General features: G+C 40.3%; 1 protein-coding gene across 5 annotated transcripts in view; it reads right to left on the bottom strand.

The window, feature by feature from the left end:
- Positions 1–23,211, bottom strand: part of stard13b (StAR related lipid transfer domain containing 13b) — a 63,492-nt gene that overhangs the window by 5,261 nt on the left and 35,020 nt on the right. For 4 of the 5 annotated variants that reach the window (XM_086262071.1, XM_086262068.1, XM_086262069.1 and 1 more), the window contains exons 6-8: positions 5,896–5,967; positions 4,745–4,826; positions 2,386–2,449 (exon numbers count right to left, since the gene is read on the bottom strand). In XM_086262071.1, the coding sequence (XP_086118197.1) occupies positions 2,386–2,449; positions 4,745–4,826; positions 5,896–5,967 (218 nt within the window). Of the gene's footprint in view, positions 1–2,385; positions 2,450–4,744; positions 4,827–5,895; positions 5,968–19,762; positions 19,975–23,211 lie in introns of those variants that run through there. The other variant, XM_086262072.1, reaches the window with a different exon arrangement.

Below are 23,211 nucleotides of genomic sequence, written 5' to 3'. Positions count from 1 at the left end.
ATAACTATCCACTGAAATAAGAATAACAATCAAAAAGACCATGGATGCAGAAACACTCCACAAAGGATAATTTGCATATTTTACCTCTTTGTAGTGTGTGTGTGAAATTTTTTCACTGGAAGCTAAAACGTGTGTACTAACACACAAAATCTATAGCACAAAGGATAGCTACAGGCAATAAAAGGAAAATGTGTTTGCAAAGGACTAATACCATTATGCAACCAGCCAAGACAAGGCTACATTCCAGTGCGCGAACAAATAAGAAGTAATAACTGTGAATGTAATAATAGTTGTATATAAAGATAAAGTTAGGTTCTATTTGTGCTGAAGCATGTATTAACATTTCTTTTCAACATCTTAAAAATTACTGATAACTACTGTGGTATTAGACTCAAAGATTTTTTTTCTATTAAGAGCTACAAACCAAGAATAACAGCTCAAAGCAGTCCAGACTATGTGGAGAGTCGCACACAAAAGGCTATTGTTGTGGCAAAAATAAATATATTACCAATTGAGTAGGGGTGCAACGATATTCGTATCGATATTGAACCGTTCGATACAGTGCTTTCGGTTCGGTACGCATATGTATCGAACAATACAAAATGTTTAATTTATTTTATCAACTTTCCTTCTGACAATGCTGTCTGTGTTGAGCGCTCAGTGAATCTGCGTTCGACTACTCCGCCTAGGCTCGACAGTGCAGCCTAGGCGGAGTAGTCGAACGCAGATTCACTGAGCGCTCAACACAGACAGCATCATCAGAAGGAAGAGCGCAGGGCAAGCTAGCGAGACAGAAGTTAAGCTCTCCTTACAACATGGACCTCCCGCACCCTCATTCAGATCTGGCGTTTGGAATTATTTTGGTTTTCATGTGACGTATGACCCTGAAGGTAAGCGAGTCATGCACTAAAGTAAAACAGTATGTTGGATGTGCCATGCAATGCTCAATTACATGGGTGGGAGCTAGTGTGTTAGCGCAGTTAGCTCGTTAAGGTGTTGGCCGTCTAGCCCCATGCACGGGGCGATCGGCGGTAGCTCGTTAACGGAGATTTGCCGTGTTGTGGCGTTAAGGTCATTTCAACGAGATTAACCTGAAAGCACTAGTGGGAACACAACGAATATGACTGCACATTTACGCCGACATCATCCTAGTGCAAAGACAAGTGGAAGCAGAAAAAAAACAAGCAAGCATGCTACTAACTTTAGCCAAGTCATTTAGACAGCTGTTAGCACATGATTCTCCTTATATGTTTAATATGCTGCTGAGAATATAGCCCAGAAGAAGCGGATAGTATAGCTTTTATTTTGGAAAGAGCCATTTCTCTGTAATAAACTCTCTTTTTCCAAAGATGAGTGATTCCTCAATCAGATACAGGGCTCGCAATATCGCTAGCCCGACGTCCCGGGGCTAGCGATCTTTTCAGTCGGGCTACCAAAATCTATCTCTGCCCTGCCCGTCGGGCTATTGCAGGAAGGAAAAATATATGTCAATGCTTTTGCATTCTTTCAGAAATGTAGCTGGGTAATTATGTCATTGGCATCGGTGAGCCACTGTCAATATGTGACATATTGAAATCGCGTTTGAATTTGCGCTTGTTTTTTTGCTTTCACTTTGCAATGACAGCACTGATCTGTGAGTGATGATAATTTGTGCACCAATTCCTCTGACATAGTCTTATTAATTGTTAGCTTACTATGCAAACATGACAAGTGAAATCTCCCGCAGCAAGCTTAAACATGTGAGAGGTTGATCGCGCAGAGAATCGCTGAGCTTATGTGAGTGCGTGTGTAAAAGCAGCAGGATTTATATTTGACTACGATGACCTTCACAGACAGATATATATTTTAGTTCTGCTGAGCCAAATAAGACAGGTCAGGGTGAAGAAGTGACAGCCAAAGAAAAGCTTACCACAAAACTGAGAAGTTATGACAAATCAGACTATAAGGCAAAAAGAAAGTGCAGCTTTATGGTTTCATGGACAAAAGAATTTCTGTGGCTGCAATATGACGAGCTAAATAACCAGGGCTGCACATAAGTGGTCCGCAGGTGCGCATTCGCTGTCAAAATAAAAAACACGCACAAGGGTTAGGGTTAAATTTAAAAACTGTACTTTTGAGTTAAAATATATATTTATAATTTTAATAAATGACAAATTAAAAAGGCATGAACATTTTTTTTGTATCGAAAAAATATCGAACCGTGACACCAAGGATCGAACCGAACCGTGAATTTTGTGTATCGTTGCACCCCTACAATTGAGTCATAAAGTGTTTTAAAAATATATCTCTTCAAGGAGGATGCTGTTTTTTCCCCAAATCCAAAATGCATTTAATGTTATATTATACTTGTCACAACTGTAAAAGTAAAAAGACTTTAACACTTACTTTCTTCTTTGGAAGATTCACGTCAAGTTTCATAGAGGCACACTTATTTAAAGTGTGGAGTCGCCTGAAAGAAAAACAGCCTTAGGATGAAAAGCTGTTCCAAGCAAACAAAAGAAAGCAGCAGTAGTAATCAACACCAGATGAGCAGACTAGAAAAAGATCCACTTCTGTTTGTTGTTTAAGTGTTAATCTGATCAGTGTCTGTTTGGATGCACAGCCAGACCCAGTGGGAAACTGAATTTATCCATATAATAGTATCCTAAACCTAATGAACACCGGTAATTGTCAGTTGCTCTGTTCTCTAAGTGATAGTGGCTTGAAGGGCTGCCTGTAGCAGTCTGACAAACGTGAACTTTAGTTCAACTTTGCCTAATCAAATTCATTCAAAATTTTCCCCTGTACGTGCTAACATATAGGTCTTAAATGTGATCTTCAACTTGGCATGGTGATTTAGAAAGACTGTCCTTAACATGAAGCATAGACAATATAGCTGTAGGTTTTGCATTTATCATAATCTATTTATAAATACTGATGTACATTTCCTTAGCGTAGTTTTATAAAAAGAAACAGTGAATGCTTTCAGTATCTCTAATAAACATCACGAACTAAGGCTTTGAGCGTATCCTTAGTGATTACAGTTTATAGGAGTCTGTGGGTGTGCCAACTGGAATTTACAGTACACTGTACAACGGCACTAAGAGCTGAAAATGAACCAACCGCTGCAGATGGAAAAAATGACGACATAAGAAAACACACTCCCGCTAAACTGAGTGTTGGCTTTAGACAAAGAAACAAATGTGCGGTAAGATAATTACAAGCTTTAACAGCTCCACATACTGCTAACAGGCTTTTTTTAAACCGACTGACAGTATTGTTCTGTGTCAGTAAAAGGCCTCTAACCATTCTCCAGTGTTACAGAAGGGGTTAGTTAAACAAGACGTTCCCATGATTGTTACTGTAGATAGTGGAGCACTGAAGAGGGGGATCTCTAAGCTGGGGGCCCTTTATTCCGCAGGCCAGAAGAGCTTTGAATGTGGTTACTATAAAAAGGAGGCTGCTTAGTGAAGGATCAGAGAGCAACTCACACACAAAATAACTATCTGCTTCAGTTCAATCACAAGATGAAGGCCGCTGTTTATTTTTGCACACATGCCTGTGGTGGCAAAACTGATAATAAAGCCATCCTAATGTTACCATAGAGATGGAGGAACGTCGTGGACAACAATCACGTTAGAGGTGGAACTGTTTCCAATTGTGTTGTATTTATCCCGTGGCTAGTTTGGAATTCAGATGAGTTTCTTTAGGGTTGTTTAGAGTCACAGCATATTGAGCTGTGCAAGGCACCCCTCACGTTCCTTCTGCTTTCCTCTTGGGATGGTTGCTATAGTTACATTGGTAGCCTGAGTGCTGTTTGCATCTTGGCTCGAAAAAGTATATGCGTTGTCTCACCCTACAAGAACGTTATTATAACCACCAGTTGTTGGCTTAGTGTACGTTTTTAGTCACTCTCTGGCAAACTAGGAAATCATATACAGTATTTATGCATAGTTGGGTTAGATGAACAGCAGAAGAGTCTCATCAGTGCTCTTGCAAGTGAAGGATTTAATAAAGCTGCAAGAGGCATAAAATGTGGAAAAGGCCAAAAAAATTTAAAAACAGCCGTATCCTCGTGCAGTGCTAAAAATAGGTCAACGATCCGATCTGACTTCAAAAGAGTCAATCACACTATTAGACAACCATATCCTTCCACCTGATGTTGTTCTAATTTATGCTAGCCAAAGTCTCCAATCCCAGGCTAAGTGTTCTAAAGCCTGGAAACTCTCTTATCTCTCAGATTACTTACAAACAACAAGAAGGACATCAGGTTAATATAGAAGTATTTTATCCAGTAGAAAAGAGCATGTTGCTTACACCAACTTTAAACCAAAATTTTCATTTTGTCCATTTGGGGACCACCATATCTGTGCAACCTGGTGAAGGTCTGTAAGCAGTGATTTAGTAAATGAAATAATAAACATAACTCCAAGTGGGGAAAAAACTTCATAGTAAGCTACTTTCAGCTGATCGCTGCCACATAGGGGTCCCCACAGTGGGTAGCTTCATGTTTGATTTGGCAGAGTTTTAAGCTGAATGCCCTTCCTGACACGATCCCAAAGGGGATAACCAACGAGTTTATGTAATAACAGTTGTATAAATACAGGATTTGTGTCTGCAGCTTTTAGCTTTTTAAACTTTTTTCACATCATTCCATGGAAGTTGTGCTTCCATGCCAAACTTCACAGGGCCTTTAACATAGCTCCACTTCAGTGTTTGCAACTTTATTTCAAAGATTAGCTATAAATATCTGACATGACATTACCTGCACAGAGGTTCCACAAGATCTTTGTCCAAAAAATCATGATCTCTTTTCACAGGAGTAATGTCAATGGGAAACTGCGAATCTGGAATAAAAAGAATAAAAGTTGGAGAAAGAAGCAGTGTTCAAATTCCTCCCTGACATTTTAGCAGTGTTCTTGGATATGATGAATGGATAGAGAGATGGGGAAAACACATTCTTTCCAGAACTACATTGAAAGCTGGGAGACCACTAAACTTGTTTTGTATGTGATGCTAATGAGCAGAGACAGAATTTGTTCAAATAACAGCGTTCAGACTTGTGAGCATTACGTCTTGCCCTGGGTATGGGCTTCCTCTTACATAACTTAAGAGGATGAATCTAACATTCCACTGCATTCATGTCAAGTTGTCGAATTCTTATAAAAAGCAGAGGTTGCTCGGTCTGATTTTAAAGTTGGGCGAATATTCTGTTAAACTGTATTCTGGACTTAAAAAAATGGCAAAAGCTTCAAGCACTGGGATAATTTCTAATACACAATCCCAATATCATACTAAAATTATGTTAACTTATTATTCACTCAAACAGCAATGTCTGCATTCATTGCCAAAGTCCACATACTATCTACAAACTGTCAGAAAACAAATATATTGCACCACAGCACATCAGAAGTCTGGCCACAGCGCAGAGATCTGAGGGAGTATAGCTACCTTAAGCTCTGATAAAACCCAGTTCGTCCCATGACTTTAGTCTTTAAGCACAGAAGACATGTTTATGTAGTAATCGTAGCTTGGAAAAGATTAGACTTTAAAAGCAGCTGAATTTTCCACTTGTGTTGCTGTGTCTAGGGATCTGACTGCGGTTCAAGCTCCAAGGCTTCCTGAGAATAGTGGTGTAAATGAGGCGCACTATGCAGCTCATGAATACATGGTTTTGTGTACAGTTTTGGGGGCAGACCAGATAACACTGTGTACCATTATTCACTCATCAGCTTGCAAGTCCATGTTCAATCAAAAACACTGTTCTATTTAGGAACAGATCTAAAATTTAAAAAAGCCATTTTTAGTTCCTTACAGAAGCCTTTTATTGCTGTTCTACTTTGTTAACCCTTTTCCCTTCAATGTCAACATTTCGACCCTTTGGTTATGTGTGAATGTGTGGAGGAGTTTTTTTACCTTCAAAGAGCTGAGCATACTGGGGAAATCCTGCTGCCCGCAGCCAATCACACGCCTCTTTCGCCTCAATTTCTGAAATACAAGAAATTTTGTTGTTTGAGATAAAAAGTGAAATATAGTCACATTACATGACTTAGTTTTCATTTTGACAAAGAAACTGGGCTTTCAAGTGAAACCAAAACCAAGCCTGCGCCTTTTTCCAACACGCACAACAGACTTAAGATTGGACAGACAGCAGATCTGGGTAAATCCAGAGATACTATTATGTATAAAACAAACAGTGACAAAATGTAAATAGGGTAAAAGGATCCTTATCAGCACTCTATGTCTCTTTAATAGAGTCCGAGCAAAGCAAACAAGTAGAGTTTGTGATAATTGATCCCTCCAGTCATGATCATAAACTGGTCCCGGTGACCTGACGTCTCTGCTGATGACAAGGAGAGGAAACAGACCATTGGCGCCTTTCCATTAATGCTAATAGAGCTGGGTGACATTTACCGCCTACACAAGACATGCTGTCTGACACACCAGTGCTACAGTAAATAGGTTGCGTTACATTAGGAGAGGAAATGTAAAACTGTAGTCAATAAACATCAGAATTTATAAGAATGTGTTAGGAGAAATAATGCAGGATTATTATAGCTTTTTTATGTTGAAAAAAGGCCTACTTGTCCTCATTGAAGAAGATTATTTGCTGTTTATTGCAGTTTCCTATAAAAACATTTTTCTTAAGGTTTTTAAACTTCTGGTTGTTCTGAAAAATGCTTTTTGTTTTACTGTTTGTCTCACGATAATTAACAAACTGATCCAAAGACTAATTTATAACAAAAATTCTTAAAGTTTCAAAAAAAACACATAACCAAACAATGCCTTACATCATGGTGAGTCACTCCACAGGTACATTTTAAGCATTAGAAACCTAACTGACTCTGTGGTAAATTATTTTACATAAAACATATGAAGCACAGATTTTATATCTACCTAAATCTATTTATTAAACAGCTCTTACCAGTTTCAGGGTGGGTTTTTTGTTGTTATTGTTCAAAAACCTTTCCACAATTTGAAGAAGAATACAGACAGTAAATATTAATTCCAGAATAATCGTGCATAAACTGCGCCAGCGGCTGACAAACAATTCTCCCATTACATCTGAAGTCTTATTTCCAAGCCCTATCTGAGCCTGACAAAATACGACTGAAACATAAAACACCATCATTCATCACACTATACTTCATAATTACAGCAGTTGTATTGTTTAAATGAATATACAGCTATCGGACGTTTTTCCAGATATAATCCTGAACTCACCTGTGCTGCTTTACTTGTTTTCCATCCAGAAATCTATAAAAAGTGACTTTGGTCATGCAACTGAATAAATATTAACAGTTCCCTCTGTCCTTGGATGATAGAAAAGGTCTGCTGTTTACCCCCTTAACCAGCAGTTAAGTCAACATGTGTAGGCGTCCAGGAGCCACTCTGCTCTGTTCCCACCTGTATCAGCAGGAGCTAAAGGTTTTCTAAACAGCTAGCCTTCCCTCTTAGGGGGATAATATCAGGCCTTTATTATTCAACTGTAGCTCATAGTGAGAGCGCTGCCAGATCCTCTTGTGTCCCACAGCCACAGGTTGGACCACTGGGAGCAAGTAACATGAGCTGGGAATTCCTCTCTGTTTGGCATTCTGTAACACGATACTGAGACATTCTGTCCTCTCATCCTCTCTCTAAGGAAATCTCTTGTGGATAAAAGGCTGGATGGGCATGATGCCAAAAATGAGAACTTGTGTTTTCCCTCCACAACCCACATCTTTAAAACTGTGTACAGTATAAAATTACAGTTTCACAAAGAGATGAAACCCAGTTTGGCTGTGACACAATGGCTCTGAATGTTAAAAGCTGTGCACAACTCAAGCATCTGTGGCAACTGAGGGCGTCCTTCCTTTATCATTCTCTTTGTGCAACATTACCAAAAATATATTTTTAAAAAACCCAGCTGTTATGTAATTCATTGCATGGATATGACGTGACAAAATGCCCAAAGAAAACCTAGTTTAGATACAGAATTAGGTGGGTAGTCCCACAGTCTCATCCCAAACTTTTGATAAATATTGATTGGCAACAACATGAGCAAAAACTTTTGGGGTTTTTATTTTGTTTTGTCCTGAGCCTTTATAATCTTCTTCCTTTCATACTCTTTTGTAAAACAATCTAAAATAAAAAGAACAAATTCATTCATTCATTAGTCTAATAAGTAATTATCGTCAGTGAAGCATCCGTCTTAATATGCCTACTCTCCAAAACACTTCAAACTACCACTGTAGTTTCCTGCCAGGAACAAATTATCATGTACTCACGGGATGTTTTCATCATACAGCCAGAGTGGTTCATACCGGTATATCCATCAAATCTTAAGAGTGTCTCTCAGCATGTCAGAGCATCTTCATTCCCACACTGAGCCACATTCCTGCCCTCTCTCCCTGTCTGAACACAGCTTCCAGTTGGAACTCAGATCCACAGCTCCTTTCCCTTTCTCTTTCCGTCTACCCCCAACTACCATGTGCCTGTCCCAACACTAAATCTCTCCTTCAACCCACCCCTTTCTGTGGCAGACTTGTGAACATTCACCCCCGTCTTCTTCCCCTTCAGCTCCTACTGCCCGACCCTCCTATCCAGCTCTGCCCACGACAACTCTTTTATACCCCACTCAGCAGATTTTTTGGCAAACATCTAAGCTATAACCAACAGAGGAGATTGCCTCTGAATCCTTGGACTCTCTTGTATTTCAATAATTAAAAATTAAGAATTTCCTACCATTTCCTAAAAGATGTTTCTCGACTCTCACTCAGTTTTCTGTCCAGATTACACGAGGTCAGCTTTTACAGGTTTTTTTTTTGAAACTTCATCCAAGAAGTGTTAAAAGTGATGTGGGAAAAGTTTAACTTAAACAAACAAAAGGGAAGAACGTTTTTTACAGACTCCAGATGTTGTTACAGCGGGTCAATGAAATGGAAAAAACGTAGGCAGCTGAACTCTGGGAAAACCATGACATAAACTGTCAGCAATCAGCAGCAGTGAATCATGCTGAGCCCCTCGGCTCACAAGACTCTGCGCTAACATCATCCTAACAGTAATATATGTCAATCTGTTTCAACTCTATGTCTGAAACAAAACAAATACACTCAAAGTCGTCTGATATGGTGAGAGTGTAGTTTCAAGTAAATAAATGCATAAAGAACACGATTTTTTAAAAATAAAATCTTTAAATAAAATATATTTTGACACAAACACACGTTTAAAAAAAGCAAAAAGTCAACTCAATTTACCTTAGAGTTCAATGTAAATCTTTTAAAGTGAAAGAATCAAATAAGCAAATGTTTTTATAAATCAAATCCAGAAGGACACTGGGGCCGGATTGGCTGTACAATACATCAATAGCCTAATTTTACATTATACTGATTAAATCCCCATAATTATGATTTATGAGGAAAACCTATTGGTTTAATATGCGGATAAAGCCACTTTAAAATGATCAGGGTTTTCCATGGCTCTGCGATTACGTAAGGATATCATATCCATCCATAATTTCCTATCATGTGAGTAGAATTCCAGATGTACTCCGCTTGCCCTCTGCCTGCCTCGCTGTGACACTTCTGCCATTTCCTCTCCTGGTCTAATGGGGCCAGGACTGGGTATAAAGCTTCAAGCACAGACAGAATGGCAGAGTCCCTCCACTTTAGTTACCTCAATAAATCATTTAACAGCAAAGACACTAAGAGCATGGCAGAACTTTAAAACGCTCAAACAAACGGTTTAATTTACTATCTGTGTATGCCCACACAAATGTGCCTCCTCCATACTTCGGTGCCACAAAATGAATCAGCCAGATGACTCAGACTGTAACTGAGTACTGAGACTGTCTATAGGAACACCTGGAGAATGATAAACAGAACCAGCAATATGGAAAAAAAAAGATTCCACTAGAAGGTGTCGTCATCCTGGGAAGCCTAGAGGTGAGGCCTCTCTTCTCCTTTATGATGCTAATTGCATACAGACACCCACTCACTGTGTGGAGTCAGCTAAGGCTAGACAGACAGCCAGGGGAAACACACTGTCCTTCTCCTAGTCTGCAACAAAACCGCAACATCTGATGTTTCATGCTGAAAATAGCCTTACATTCCTTCTGTCTCACAGCTTATAATTGTGTACAGGGGAGCAAACAGGAAGCGCAAAAGAAGAGAACAGAAGAGTTCAAGGAAATGCTTGCAATTCACAAGGTGGATTAATAGTGTGCTGCCCCATGCAATTCACCTAATGCCGTGGGAATAAAGCCTTCCTATTTCAAAAGAAGGTCTTAATTAACAAAGCTCTACATGTCCCTCAGACTCCAATATCCTCAGCACAATATGCCACAGCGAAACAGGAGGTGCCACTGCTTAACATCACAACTGCCTTTCAGTTTATAACATTCACATTATCACTGATAAACTACCAAGATAGTGAAATAAAGAATACTAGTCAAATTCAAGAGACTTTGTTTCTCTCGTATTGAGTGACAACAGAGTACCTTTGCAGATTTGACTTTGTTCTTGATTGGCACATGAGCTAGATGGCTCCACAGGCCAAGTAATTACAGAGAGCCAATGTTGAATCATCCAGGGACCTCCACCCCCTCATTTGATCCTGTGGGGCACACAGGGGACCTGTTATCCTGCGGTCGACACAGGATGCAGGTTTAAAATGATCAGCTTTTGGCTGTGTTGCTAAGACACCAAGGCAAAATGTCCCCAAATACAAATGAGCTGTGCAAATCTTGGGCCAACTTCTGCCCTGTGGTCCACACTGACCTGTGGAGAGATCCTTTCATTGGCCGACAGGTCTCCAGTAACAAAGTGGATAAAAAAAATCTCGGTGCCTCCTGAAGAACAGAGACTTTAGGACAATCACAGTGTGAGCCCAGAAAAACCTGGTGCCAAGGCGGCATTAGCATTCTGAACCTGTGTAAATGCAAGGTTTCACAATTAAATCTTAGATCCACAGACCAGCCTTTTAATCTATCATCATCATTTGGGCTTTAATTCTTTTCTTTGTCTGTTAAAAGTTATAAACCTTAGCATTTTTCATTTCTCAGCAGACACACACACACAAACTCACAGCAAGCACGTATTGATTAAATAGTAAAATGAGTAAATAACATAACAACGTGAGCTAGGGATCTGCTGCTGTTGACCATTGCCAAAGCCTGCTGGGTCAAAAGTCATCTGGGCTGTGTTTTTCTCTTGAGGTCCTGTATTGAATTTAAACAAGAGCAGCACAGCTGTGGTAACACTCTCCTTCACCTCTGAAGGACACCCAGAGAGAAGGTTCTTTCATCTTCAGGGGAAACAACCCATCAGCTCGCTTTCTTTCACCATTCATATTGCCTTTTGTCTAGAAATAGCCATTAGAGCTTTTTCAGCATTCACAAGCTAGTAATGATAATACAATGCACAGTGACAACAATTAAATACCAAGACGCTAACTCACATACGCTCATTCCTGTGCAGTGTTGGTCAGCAGTGGGTTTAAAAAACAACAACAACAAAAAAAAACCTTCAGTAAAATTCCAACTTGAAAATCATGTGGGAATGGCACGATTCATGATAATCCAAACATTGCTAAACTCTAGTAAATAACTACAAATGGTTTCTAAAAGCAAATATCAGTTTATGTTCCAAGTCAACAGTCAGAAAGAAAAGGGAAAGCTTTCAAAATCACTCTGCCACAAACAGCCTTTCCATGGAGGATTTACAGATGATCCCAGACACAAACTGTAAACTGATAGCCATTCCTGCTGGCTGGGAGTCAGAGCCAGAAGACAAATAACTGGGTATGATGCTGGGGCCACGTGGCTTCTGAGCAAGCCAAGTCTTCAAAGTTCAAACCATCAGCTCTACAGTGTTTTCAGGCAGGCTGTTACAGTGTCTCACATTGACTTGGTTTCGAGAAAACGTTCTAACAATCACATGTTGAATCCCTGGGGTTGCTTTGCAAATAGCAAAAACTGAGGTTAGTGTCAAGTGTACTTCTGCTTCACAGACAGGTGTTCTGCTTCCTCCCCTTTGGTCACACTACAGGATACTTTGGCACATGGCTTCAAACTGACACTTAAACAGAAGTGTCTTTTACTACAGAAGGGACCTCTGACCCCAAACTCTAGAAAGGATGGTAATTTCCAGATCCCCATGTACCTCCACTTTACTGCCAATAGCTCTGAATAGAGGAGAAATCAATCAGTCGAGCTTTCTGTGAAATACATACGCAGCAATTTCCAAGAGACAATGTGAAAGCTAAACACTTCCAGACACTGAACTGAAGCCACGTTCCCACGCATGTTAAAGTGTTCTGAAAACTATCGTGGAGGCCCTTTTCTTAAGGATTTGCTTTCTTTTGTGATAAAAGTATCAGCTTTGGCTTTTGCTGATTTCCTTCTTCATGCAGGCAAAAGTCCCTGAAACCCTGGACTATTTCCTCAACCCACAGTGATCTTTATAGATTAATCATTGCTCTAGTTTTCAGATGAAATTATTCACTCTATCAACAGATAAGAAACACAGTGCAAGATTAATAACATGGGCAGGGCAGTAATAACATGCACCAAGGAGTTGCTATCTGCTCTCATAAATTTTCCTTTTTCAAAACTGTGGTTTTTTTTTTAAAGCCAACATAGGAAGCATAGCTTGTTGAAACAGATCCTAGAGAGCTATTGTACCTGTGGACATATGTGCTCCCTGCAGTCCTGATGTAAGGCCTGCAATCCTATCAGACTTACGGTGAGCTCCACTTTCTCTTCACTAACATCTCCTTGGAGCTGTCTGCTACCTCCCCTCTTTCTTTTCCTTTTCCCTCTCTCAGCAAGATTCCTGTCAGGGCTCTTCTAGTTGACTCCCTCCTCCTCGTCTTTTATGGCAGCTCTGTTACAGTTAGCTCCTACAGTTTCCCATGTGGCCATGTAGTTAAATGTAACACTTTAGTCCTACAAACAAACTAAACAAGTTCTTATACAGTAGGTCTTTGATGCATCTGCATTCAAAGTCCATACATCTTGTCTTTTATGTGAAATTCTATAGGGTGCATGCCTTGATTCTCCATTCTCTTTGATAGTCTACGTAAACACTACAATTTGGTTTTCCAGTGAAGAAGAATTACTAATTGCTAAGAATTACTGACAAACTCTCAGGCAGCTCAGGTGAAATCTTGACAGTAACATGAAAATAGAATTACTGGAAGCTTTATGACACATGTTTCTAATGTTGTGGCACCCACAAAGATAAAAAAAAAAAAAAAAAAAATTCAGATGCTAATTAGTATAAATGTCTTGATGCATGCTCAATCATCCAGGTAAGGAAATCCCAAAATGCTCCAGGTGATCCAGAAGAGAAGAAGGACAACTGCTGCCTAAGTGAAAACCCTTAGTGAGCCCTTATGAGTCAGGAGTATCGGAACATCTGAGGCACATTTTCTCTGTGATTTTCAAACCCCAAAACACGCTGCACCAAAAATTGGTCCACCCCAAGGATCCAGTTGCCTGGCACAAACAGAGTAATATTGTGTACGCCATTAAGTGCCAGGATAATTACTGTGATTAATACATCGGGGAAACCAACAACCTCTGGCTAAGCGGATGGCATAACACAGAAGCACTAAGCAACCAGTGGCCACTCTCAATGGTGAGGATGTACACATCCTGGACAGGGAGGAACGCTGGTTTGAGCGGGGAGTCAGGGAGGCCCTTTTTCGTGAAAAGAGAAAGAGCATCTCTGAATCAAGGAGGGGGCCTAAGGGTACATCTTTCACATTGCAGCCATTCCCCAACTCTCTGTGAATGCTTCCCATGACCATTGATCAATGCTTGTGACAATTTGCATATTAATGATCAAGAAACTGACCTCACAGCCCATTTTTCATCAGTGGTGCTAGTTTCAGTCATTATGCAAATGTACTGTTTATAAGATTGGGGAAACCTGCAGTCAGCTGAGACTGAAGAAGTCGCTTGAATGAGTGACGAAACGTTTGCCCCCACTGAAAAGGCTACATCTAGATGAACAGAATCAACTTTTTGAGATAATTAGTATAAACTAACACATCCTGTGTAGTTTATGAGTGAAGTAATGAGTAAAGACAAAAATAGAAAGGAAAAAAACATCCTGAAGAAATCCTTCTGAAGTCAGATCCTGCAGAGCTCTATTAGGTCCTCCTTCCTCTCATTTGGAAAGGTTCCCAGAGGGCACTATGGAGGGTTCCCTCCTTCTCTGGGAATGGCCTGGGAGAGTCAGAGGGTAGAGAGAGGGCCAATGTCAGCGCACGGGCCCCATACCGTGAGAAAGCCCTCTCAGGACCTCCACAATAAAAGCATGGAGCATCCGTTGGGATGCTGGTCCTAATTAACAACTTCAAAGTGAGTGGCTACAAGATTTCCTCAGGAGCTTGATGTACTCATGAAACAGACTTGTGAGTGGCAGCACAGAGGATCATACTGTCAGCACAACTTTTGTGTATGACGAGGTACAGCTTTGGTTTACCAGTACTGCCAGCCACCCATAGAGTTAAGTGACTGTTCTGCTCTATTAGAGCATTTGTACTCTTACCCACAGAACAATAACTTAAAAATGTAAAACCACTTCTCATCTGTGCCCGTCGGCGTCTGGGCTGAATAGCCTATAAAGAGGAGAGACGGCGGCTGAATGTCTGTGACCTGGATGTGCGCTGCCTTTACACTTCTGTCATTTTTTTCCAGCTATGACTTGTAATGCACATTTCTACCACAAGAGGTCAGTCAAGTGTTAAACTCTGGCACTTAGAGCACTGTGTTTTAATCACCAATTATTTTGGACTATATAATACATAGTTATCTATATTTTTTATTTCACATCCATACAAAATACATTTATATATAAGCAAATGTGGAAATTTAAGGTCAGACCCCTAAAGGCACTGACTATATAATCTCTTTTCTAACCAAGACCAAGCCAAAATAAATCTACTATTCACTGTAAAAACAGTACAGCATTTTTTTGTGGCATGTGGAATATAAAACATCTGAGCAGTTTTCCAAAGCACTTCTGTTAATATGTGACTTTGTGTTCCTGTTACAGTGCAGCCAAGGCATTTCTTCAATCTGCACCTAGTAAATGATTAGCTCCACACATGTGGCAGCTGTCAGCCTCAACTGATTCACACACAGGAGAAGGAGTTTGCAAAGAGTATGTGAGCTCTTTGCTCTTTGCCAAATACAGGCAAAAAGTGGGAATCTGCAAAAGAGCTTTATGAATGCGATGTTTGCTTTACTTGTTAGAGGTTGGTTGGAGTGAGCCAGTTTGTTCCTGAGAGTTACAAGATTCTTAACCATTTGTTTTTTCCCCCTCTGTTTTTTAGTCAACAGAGCAAGAAATTTCCACCAACTAACAAACTGTACACAGTACATTTTGACCTTAGGAACAGTGGGATCTACAACAAGAACCATGTAGAGCTATAGTTTAAATAGCTCTGTTATTCAAGTGTATATGTGCTCTATTATTTAACACTCAAATAATATCTGAAATAAAATGTGTACGCCTGATGTTTTCATTGAAATTCAGACCTTTTTCCATTTGCCAGTTCAACAAAGGAGGATTGGGAGACAAAAATCTGAAACAAGGGTTGTTTAAACAATGTTGAACACTAACAATCTATTTATCTTTACACTTTTTAAACAGGTATTAGGAAGAAAGTCTTTGAGGGGGGAAAAAGCTTTTTGGTTTCGTAGATGTAAATGGCAAAACAGGATTTACAATAAAAAGTATAACAACTGGAACATTAATTTTCTAAAATTCTTAACCTTTTTGAGTACCATCCTAGCTTGCATACACCCTGGAAAGAACAGGCAGCACATTGTCCTCAAATGTTCACACCCACAGCAATACAGAGAATAAAACCACATTGGCATGTGACCAAACTCATATACATACATACATATATCTACATCTTAACTACTATGTTTAACTATCACACAGATTTCAACACACTTTTCGGTAAACGGGAAGTTATACAATACGTCCAACACCACATGACAGTCAGTTAGCAGCTTTTGACTATCGCAGCCAATTAAAATGTGAAAAAGGAAGAACTTTTTAAAGTCTTTTTAAGACTCTTTGCTTACATCCTGAATTTCTTTCCTCAGCTAAGCAGCTTCACTTTTGCAAAAAACACCAAAGTGCAAAAACACTAAAGGCTAAGACTTAATTAGAAATAGCATGGTATGGATTGGGACATAGCATTGTTATGCCTAAACTAATACACACACAATTTTAGTAATCATGTAACAGAACAAACTGCAACAGTACAAGCCATAGATTTCATTATCTGAAGTGTGATGACTGTAATGTTGGATGTAGACAACCAGCTAAGCACATTGTCAAAATTGCTTTTCCCTCCCTGTCAGTTTTATTTACTGCCCCCTTAAGGCAGCAATCAAAATCTGCATAGCACTCTCAGCTACAGCCCAGAAACTCATGAATAAAAGATAAACAGGCTTGAAGGAGCCAAGTTAACAATGTGCAAGGCTACATCTTGACTTATCATCATACTTTCATTTGAAAGAAGGAGCAGTTATATTTGTTTCACACTCAGTTCATCAAACGCGCCACATGTTGTAGCAGACCGCTGATGAATAATGCAGTGCTTTGGCAGAGGAGCCTTGACAGGGACAGGGCATGGTCTCACTGGATTCCTTACTTTGAGGAGCCCCTTCTACTGATACAACTTCTCAAAAGACAGAACAATGCAAACCCATTTCCAATGCAGTTTTCAAACCATCTTCCAGTCGGAGGAAGAACAGACGGTGCAGCTTGTCCTCTTAAAAAGCTTAAGTGGTCCTGTCTCCTCTATGCTAACTACTTAAAAATCTGCAAGCAGTACACACATTATCCCACTCAAATATTTCTGCCTCAGTAACTTATCTCATTTAATCATTTAAACTTTACAGAAAATATAAACCTTGTCATGAAACCTTGATAAAAAAAGCAAACACTTGATGTTTACCAAGTGTTGCTGTGTGGCGACATAAGTACTAATGTAGCTGACAGCACAATTAAGTAGGAGCCTTACAGCCATGGTAGCAAAAGAAAAGATGCAGATTCACTGATATGCACACAGCTGCCACTCAGTAACTTCTGTCATATTAAAAAGAGCAGGATTTGTCCTCAGCTATGAAGGAAAGCACTAACGGCCTTTCCAGGCTAGAGATTGGAGCCCGCTGCCTGCGCCAAGGTCAATAAGGCATGAAGAAAGGCCATGGAAGGGTCACACTGGACAGAGCTTCTTGTTCAAAACACAACAGCCCCTCACTTAGGAAAAGGCCCCAACACAGTAAGCGAGAAAATGTAGCAATGTTGCTGGAAATTCATCTTTGCTGGAGCAAACATTTCCAGCAAAGATGAAGCTTCCAGAAGTTTTCCATGATAAAACAGGAATGCTTCCACAGAGGAAAAAATGGTCCATGAACAATCGATGAACAGTCAAGTTTCATGATAGTCTGGCCGAGTTTATAGGAAAACAGATGAAAATCATCCCTTTTAACATAAGACATATGTGCATGCAAAAATAAATGTGGCTAGTACCGACCTGTGGTAGAAGACTAAATGTATCATTCAAATGTCAGTAATAAAGGTCGTTTCTTTTTTTAAACAAGAACAACAGTACAAAAAATCGACACATTCTTGTCCAGAGACTATGTGCAGTGCCTGGACACAAATGGCTGTTTAAATGTATGATGTACTGTATGTATCTCTGCCCTATGAATAGTAACAAACAGATGCAGAAATTCTGAGAATCCAGGCAAGGGTTGAGCAGGGAGGATTTGAGGGAGAGGGCAAAAAGCTGCAGACAGACTGTAAGCCCTCCAGAGTAATCGCATGTGGGATACTCTTCTGAAATCTCAGAAATATTTTCAAGGACAGAGACGCATTCCTGCTGTAATATACAGACCCCTTCAGATCTGGAATCAGCCAACATACCTTTTTTTTTCTCATCTTAATTCACACAGCTGTGCGTGCACATCCATCTACTCTCCAAGCTGGAAAGACAGAATATTTCGAGAGTAACAACTAACGATACCTTAACTTAAAGGACTGAGGAGGATCCCACGCAGATAGCTCAGGATACCTTGAAATGTCATCTAATCGGAAACGTGACTAAGATCGAACGGCCGTCCCTGGAATGTTGGAATGAAACAATACATGAGTAATGCTGCCCATCACCATGACCCACACTCACTTTCAACCTGCTGTGTCAACAGGGCCGACCAGCTGGAATGCAGCAGCTACTGCCAATACACAAAGATCAATTCGGTGGCTCTGTAGCCAGTGCTTTAAAATACCACTTCACTGTTAGCTTCAGCACTTCAGACTGGTGTAAGAGCACAAGATGATACACAACTGATACTTCCTTTAAGAAGCATTTTAGTTGTTTATCACTGTTTTTTGGTTAGATTTTTTTTAAAGTTTTTTTTTTTTTAAAGTCACAGCAGGAAAATTGCTTAATTGTGACAAAACACTGGTTCCAACTAAAAATTCCAAGCTACTCCTCAAAAACATGACAAATAAGATCTCCCATAAAAAGAAACCCTGTTATTAAAATGACTTAACTTGAATAAAAGCATCTTACATTGCACTTTAAACATACATGTTTTCTGTCCTTGTCATAGATGACCCACAATGTTGGTTTGCTGTCAACCTAGACATCTGTGATCTGAAAACAACACGTCTGGTTACATGACGCCACACGTCAGTACACACCAGATCATAAAGATTTCCACCAGAAAACAGGCGTACACACACGCAGTACTGGGAAATCCACCCAACAGCACCCTTTGTGCATCTTTTACATCATCACAATCAAAAACAAGCCTTGTGTTTTGCCCTTGCCTCTGCGGCGATACAAAATATTATCCACACAAGGCTGCCTTATCTGACTCACGCTCTTGTTACTGTGACTGAGAGGAGAACTATGCTGTACGTTACCATCTGATGACCAAAGTTTCTTAGCAATGAAGCTTATGTTATGAAATGCAGCCACCCTTTGATCCAGCGGCAGAGTGCTCACACCTGCATGAGGGAGCGGGAGTCGTAGTATTTAGTTGTCTTTGTTGTTATACATGCCCTTTCTTGGCCTCTGGGGAATGGATTTAAGTCTCCAGGTATTTAAAGACAAAGGAAAGAGGTTAGAGGCCCCGGAGGAAGCTGAAGGCGAAGGGCTCACCTGGTTACAAGCAGCAATCTTTAAATGAACGGAGTGCTTGTAAACCTGTCAAGTCAAGACATTCATTGATGTATTGTGTTTACACTGTGGGCCCAGCTCTTCTTACATAACTGACCCTATTGATTATCACCTATCTGTATTTGTTATAGTCAGTCAATACCAATTATTTAACACCTCTGCACCCTTGACTACCTGTTGGCTAAAGGTCAAGTTTTTTTTCTCTTCTGCAGCGATACACACAAGCACACCCTGTTTCCGGGTGTCCTGTACATGTGTCTTAAAAAGGCTGTTAACACTGAATTCCACTTTTATCTAGAAATAAGTGAGAAACCAATAGAGATACAAACTGATATGAAAAAGACAATCAGCTTATCCCAATCAAAACAAGACACTACTTTGTCAACATATCATCCTGCAATCACAGCCTCATATTCACAAACACATGACAGAACTTATTCACTCCATGTTTTGACTACCACCTCGCTTAGTCAGTATTCCTCTCAATCCTGGAAAAATGACAAATTCACTCAAAAACCAAACAACCAAAAGAATTGAATAATTGTCTGAACTGTCACTTCTGTCCTAACAAGCCTCCTACCTCCAGCAATCTTCTTGAGTAGTTGCTGCCTGGCAATAATCCTGCCCAACCTGTAGCCAGAGCGTCTGCGGTGATGGTCCATTCTCAGGTATATATCCTGAGTCTCAGGGGTCATACTCCCGAGGCACTCACTGGCCGTGGACTCGGGAAGCTCCCAAAACATAACTGTAATAAGCCCCTATCCCCTGGCTGATAAACACTCAACCACACAGGGTCTGACCAACAGAAAACTTCACATACATGCGTGAAAAGCCTAAAGTGAGCAGAGAGGGAGGGCACAGCGGAGGCTATGGGGGGAGGAGTGCCAACACTTCAGCCTGTCTCTGCAGGCCATGTGACCACAATGAAACCAATTGCAAGCAGGCAGTGGGAGTACTGCCCACCTTTCTGAGCTGAATCCAATGTCTGTGTGAATACTTGTCAACTTCCCCCTGCTCTGGAGGGAAATATAAATACCACTGGAATGCCTATGAACTGAGTAAGGAGAGCAGGAGAGGATGAAGAGGGGTTTGGGAGGGCTTACAAAAATAGTGGCTTTCAGACCCTCCCTGTGCTAGAACAATACTTGTGCTGTTGCAGGTCACACAGGCACCAAATTTACTGCACGAGAAATTCTTGGTGTCGTTTTCGAGAAAACTACGGAACGGGAATGAGAGCGAGAAGTTGTTCTTCATTTGAGAAGTCTCATTTCTGCTCACCCACACCCACCACATAACAGCCTCTCATAACAGCCAGTCACAGGAAGTGCTCTCAGTAGGCTGCCTATAAAGTGTCAGCTACTCACAGGAAAAATAGCTTGGAGTTGGAACACGACTGACCTAATTCCACTTTACTAAACTGAAAAGTAAAGATCAATCTCCAGCAAGTACTTTAATCAGTTCTGATGATCAAAATTAAAGGCTTCATCTCCCTGACACAATAATGTTTAGTCTCACTTTTGTACAATCTGACTATTATCATCAGTGTTGGGTAAGTTACTTTAAAATAGTAACTTAGTTACATTACTAGTTACTTCTCTCAAAAGTAACTCAGTTACTTCAAGTTACTCGTTACTTTCAAAGTAACTAGTTACTAGGGAAAGTAACTTTGGTTTTACTCAGAATTCTCTTGTTAATGTGTTTCTTCCATAACTTTGCCAGTCTTCTAGCTTGCTTACTTGCCACAAGTGCACTGTGCCACCTACCAATAGAAAGGATATGATAACGTGCATATTTCCACGAGAGAAATCCCACGCCTGGACCGTCATTGACTGCTGCCATGATTCTAGCCTACGTCACAGAGTCATGTGCGCCTTTTACATCCAACACAAAAACTGCAGTCGTGGTGCTTTCGATTGTACTCAGAACTCAGAAATTCTGCCTTCTGAATAGGAAGATGTAGGTAACACCAGACTGCAGATGAGCTGCATACAGGGCTGGACTGGGACAGAAAATTGGCCCGGGCATTTTGACTAGAAACTGGCCCACCATTATAGGAAAAATCATAAAGCCTTTGAATGAAAACAAACACTGTTGTGACAGTGATGTTCACTGTTTTGATGGTATATATGCATCAATCTATCAATCGTTTGTTGTAAGATTCAGATAATTATTTTTTAAAAGCTAGACATTTTAAATGAGAATAAGAAAGTAAAGTATTTCTTTGTGCCCCCCATTCCCTGTTAATGCCCTACATGCCCCCTTGGCCACACTTTGCTAGATCCGCACCTGCACAGTTACCAGCTGTCAGCTACCTAAAAAAGGATCCTGGGGTTATTTGTCTCTCAGAAACAGTTCATAACTTCCCTTCAACTCATTCATGTCATCTAAAAGGTAAACCTGTTTCTCCATCACCTGCTCAGCTCTGATGATCCAGTAAGGACATCTCCTGGTTTCATCTTCATGTTTCCCTCTCACCAGATAACCAAACCATATCATGACCAGCAGCTTTTTTTTTACAGCTGTGGCTCCAGCAAACATCAGCTGATACTAGAAATTAATATTAAATAAATTCTAACAACAGCTGATCAAGCTTAAACGTGCTGCTGTTGTTTAGCGCGACATCCGCTGGTTTCCTCTTTCGGCGCAAAGTGGGCGATAAATAAACAAGAGAGAAAAGCCGATCAGCTGATCATTGATCAGTTTTCATGATTGAAGTAGAAACGGGAGAGGGAGGGGGGAGAATGAGAGAAGAAGAGGCAGCTGTGCAGCGTAAAGACACAGAATAACTCCAGTTTTGTGCCTTTTTCATTGTAGCTGAATTACGGGACAAACTGTTCCTTTTCACCTCAATAAGAAACGCGTAATATTTTCTCTGAATACCAGACGGGACGGTTGACAACTCTAATAACTTATGAACAAAATAAAGTTCAACATCATTAACTTCATAGCACCACCCAGCTGTGTAGAAACTCCGTCATGCTAGCTAGCACGCAGTACGGAAAAAGTCAGAATAACGAAAATAAACTCCACCTAAGCTTGGTTTATATCTGACCCAGAGAGACTGCAGGTCATAACTTCTTATCTGAAGTTCAGTTCACACTTGGACCGGCGGCCGCCTCGGGTCTCTTTTCCTTCTGCGTCCCTTTTCCTTCATCCACCTGCTGCCTCCACCACTTGCTAATGTTACTGAATCTGTGGAAACTCCGCGATGCCACCACACGAAGTAACGAGTAACGACCCTATCTAAATCCCAGTAACGAGTAACGCGTTCCTGATTTTGGCATAATAACTAGTTACCGTGCTCGTTACCACAATAATAACGTAGTTACTGTAACGCGTTACTTAATAACGCGTTAGTCCCAACACTGATTATCATGTAATAGTTCCTCATAATTGCAGCTGTTGTAGCTGGTACACAAAGACTTAATGACTTTCCATTTTCTGCCATGGACCAACAGACATCTATCAAACTGTGACTTTAAATAAAGCTGTGTAGCGCAAAAGGAAAAATTAGGTATTTATGGGACAATCGCTACAACTTATTACAACTTCTTTTTGCATATAATCCCCCTCTCGCCCCCATTTATTTGTTTATTTATTCATATGCAACTCCGCAAGCTCATTTTCTTGTAAGACATTCCAGGACAGTAACAAAGTAACAGCTAAATCAATGTACAATGCATTAAAATAAAGATAAACAATCACATGCTCCCTTAAACACATTCTTTGTGATTCCCTTATGCTTACTAATGACAGAGCAACACATCCCCTGCAATCCTAAAGCTTTTTAGAAGCTTGTGAAAAGGTAAATGTCCTATCCCAGTGGGATCAGATATTAGCCGCTCTTTGAAACTGCTAGATTGCACCAATGTATGGGCAGTGTAGGTGACAGTTCGGTGCATTCACTTTATTTGTGCTCTATCCAGGCAACTCCACATGGCTTATTATTTCCAGTATTGCAAACACATCTCATTTGGATTATTTTTTGTGGAAAATATCCCAAACATATCCTCCAGAAACTAAACAAAG

The sequence above is a fragment of the Aulonocara sp. 'chitande type north' Nkhata Bay genome, linkage group LG14 (assembly GCF_057382095.1).
Source record: "Aulonocara sp. 'chitande type north' Nkhata Bay isolate Kocher_YH1m ecotype deep benthic linkage group LG14, A_spYH_male_GT1.1, whole genome shotgun sequence".
Lineage (NCBI taxonomy): Eukaryota > Metazoa > Chordata > Actinopteri > Cichliformes > Cichlidae > Aulonocara > Aulonocara sp. 'chitande type north' Nkhata Bay.
This window is presented reverse-complemented; position numbering and strand designations above follow the sequence as displayed.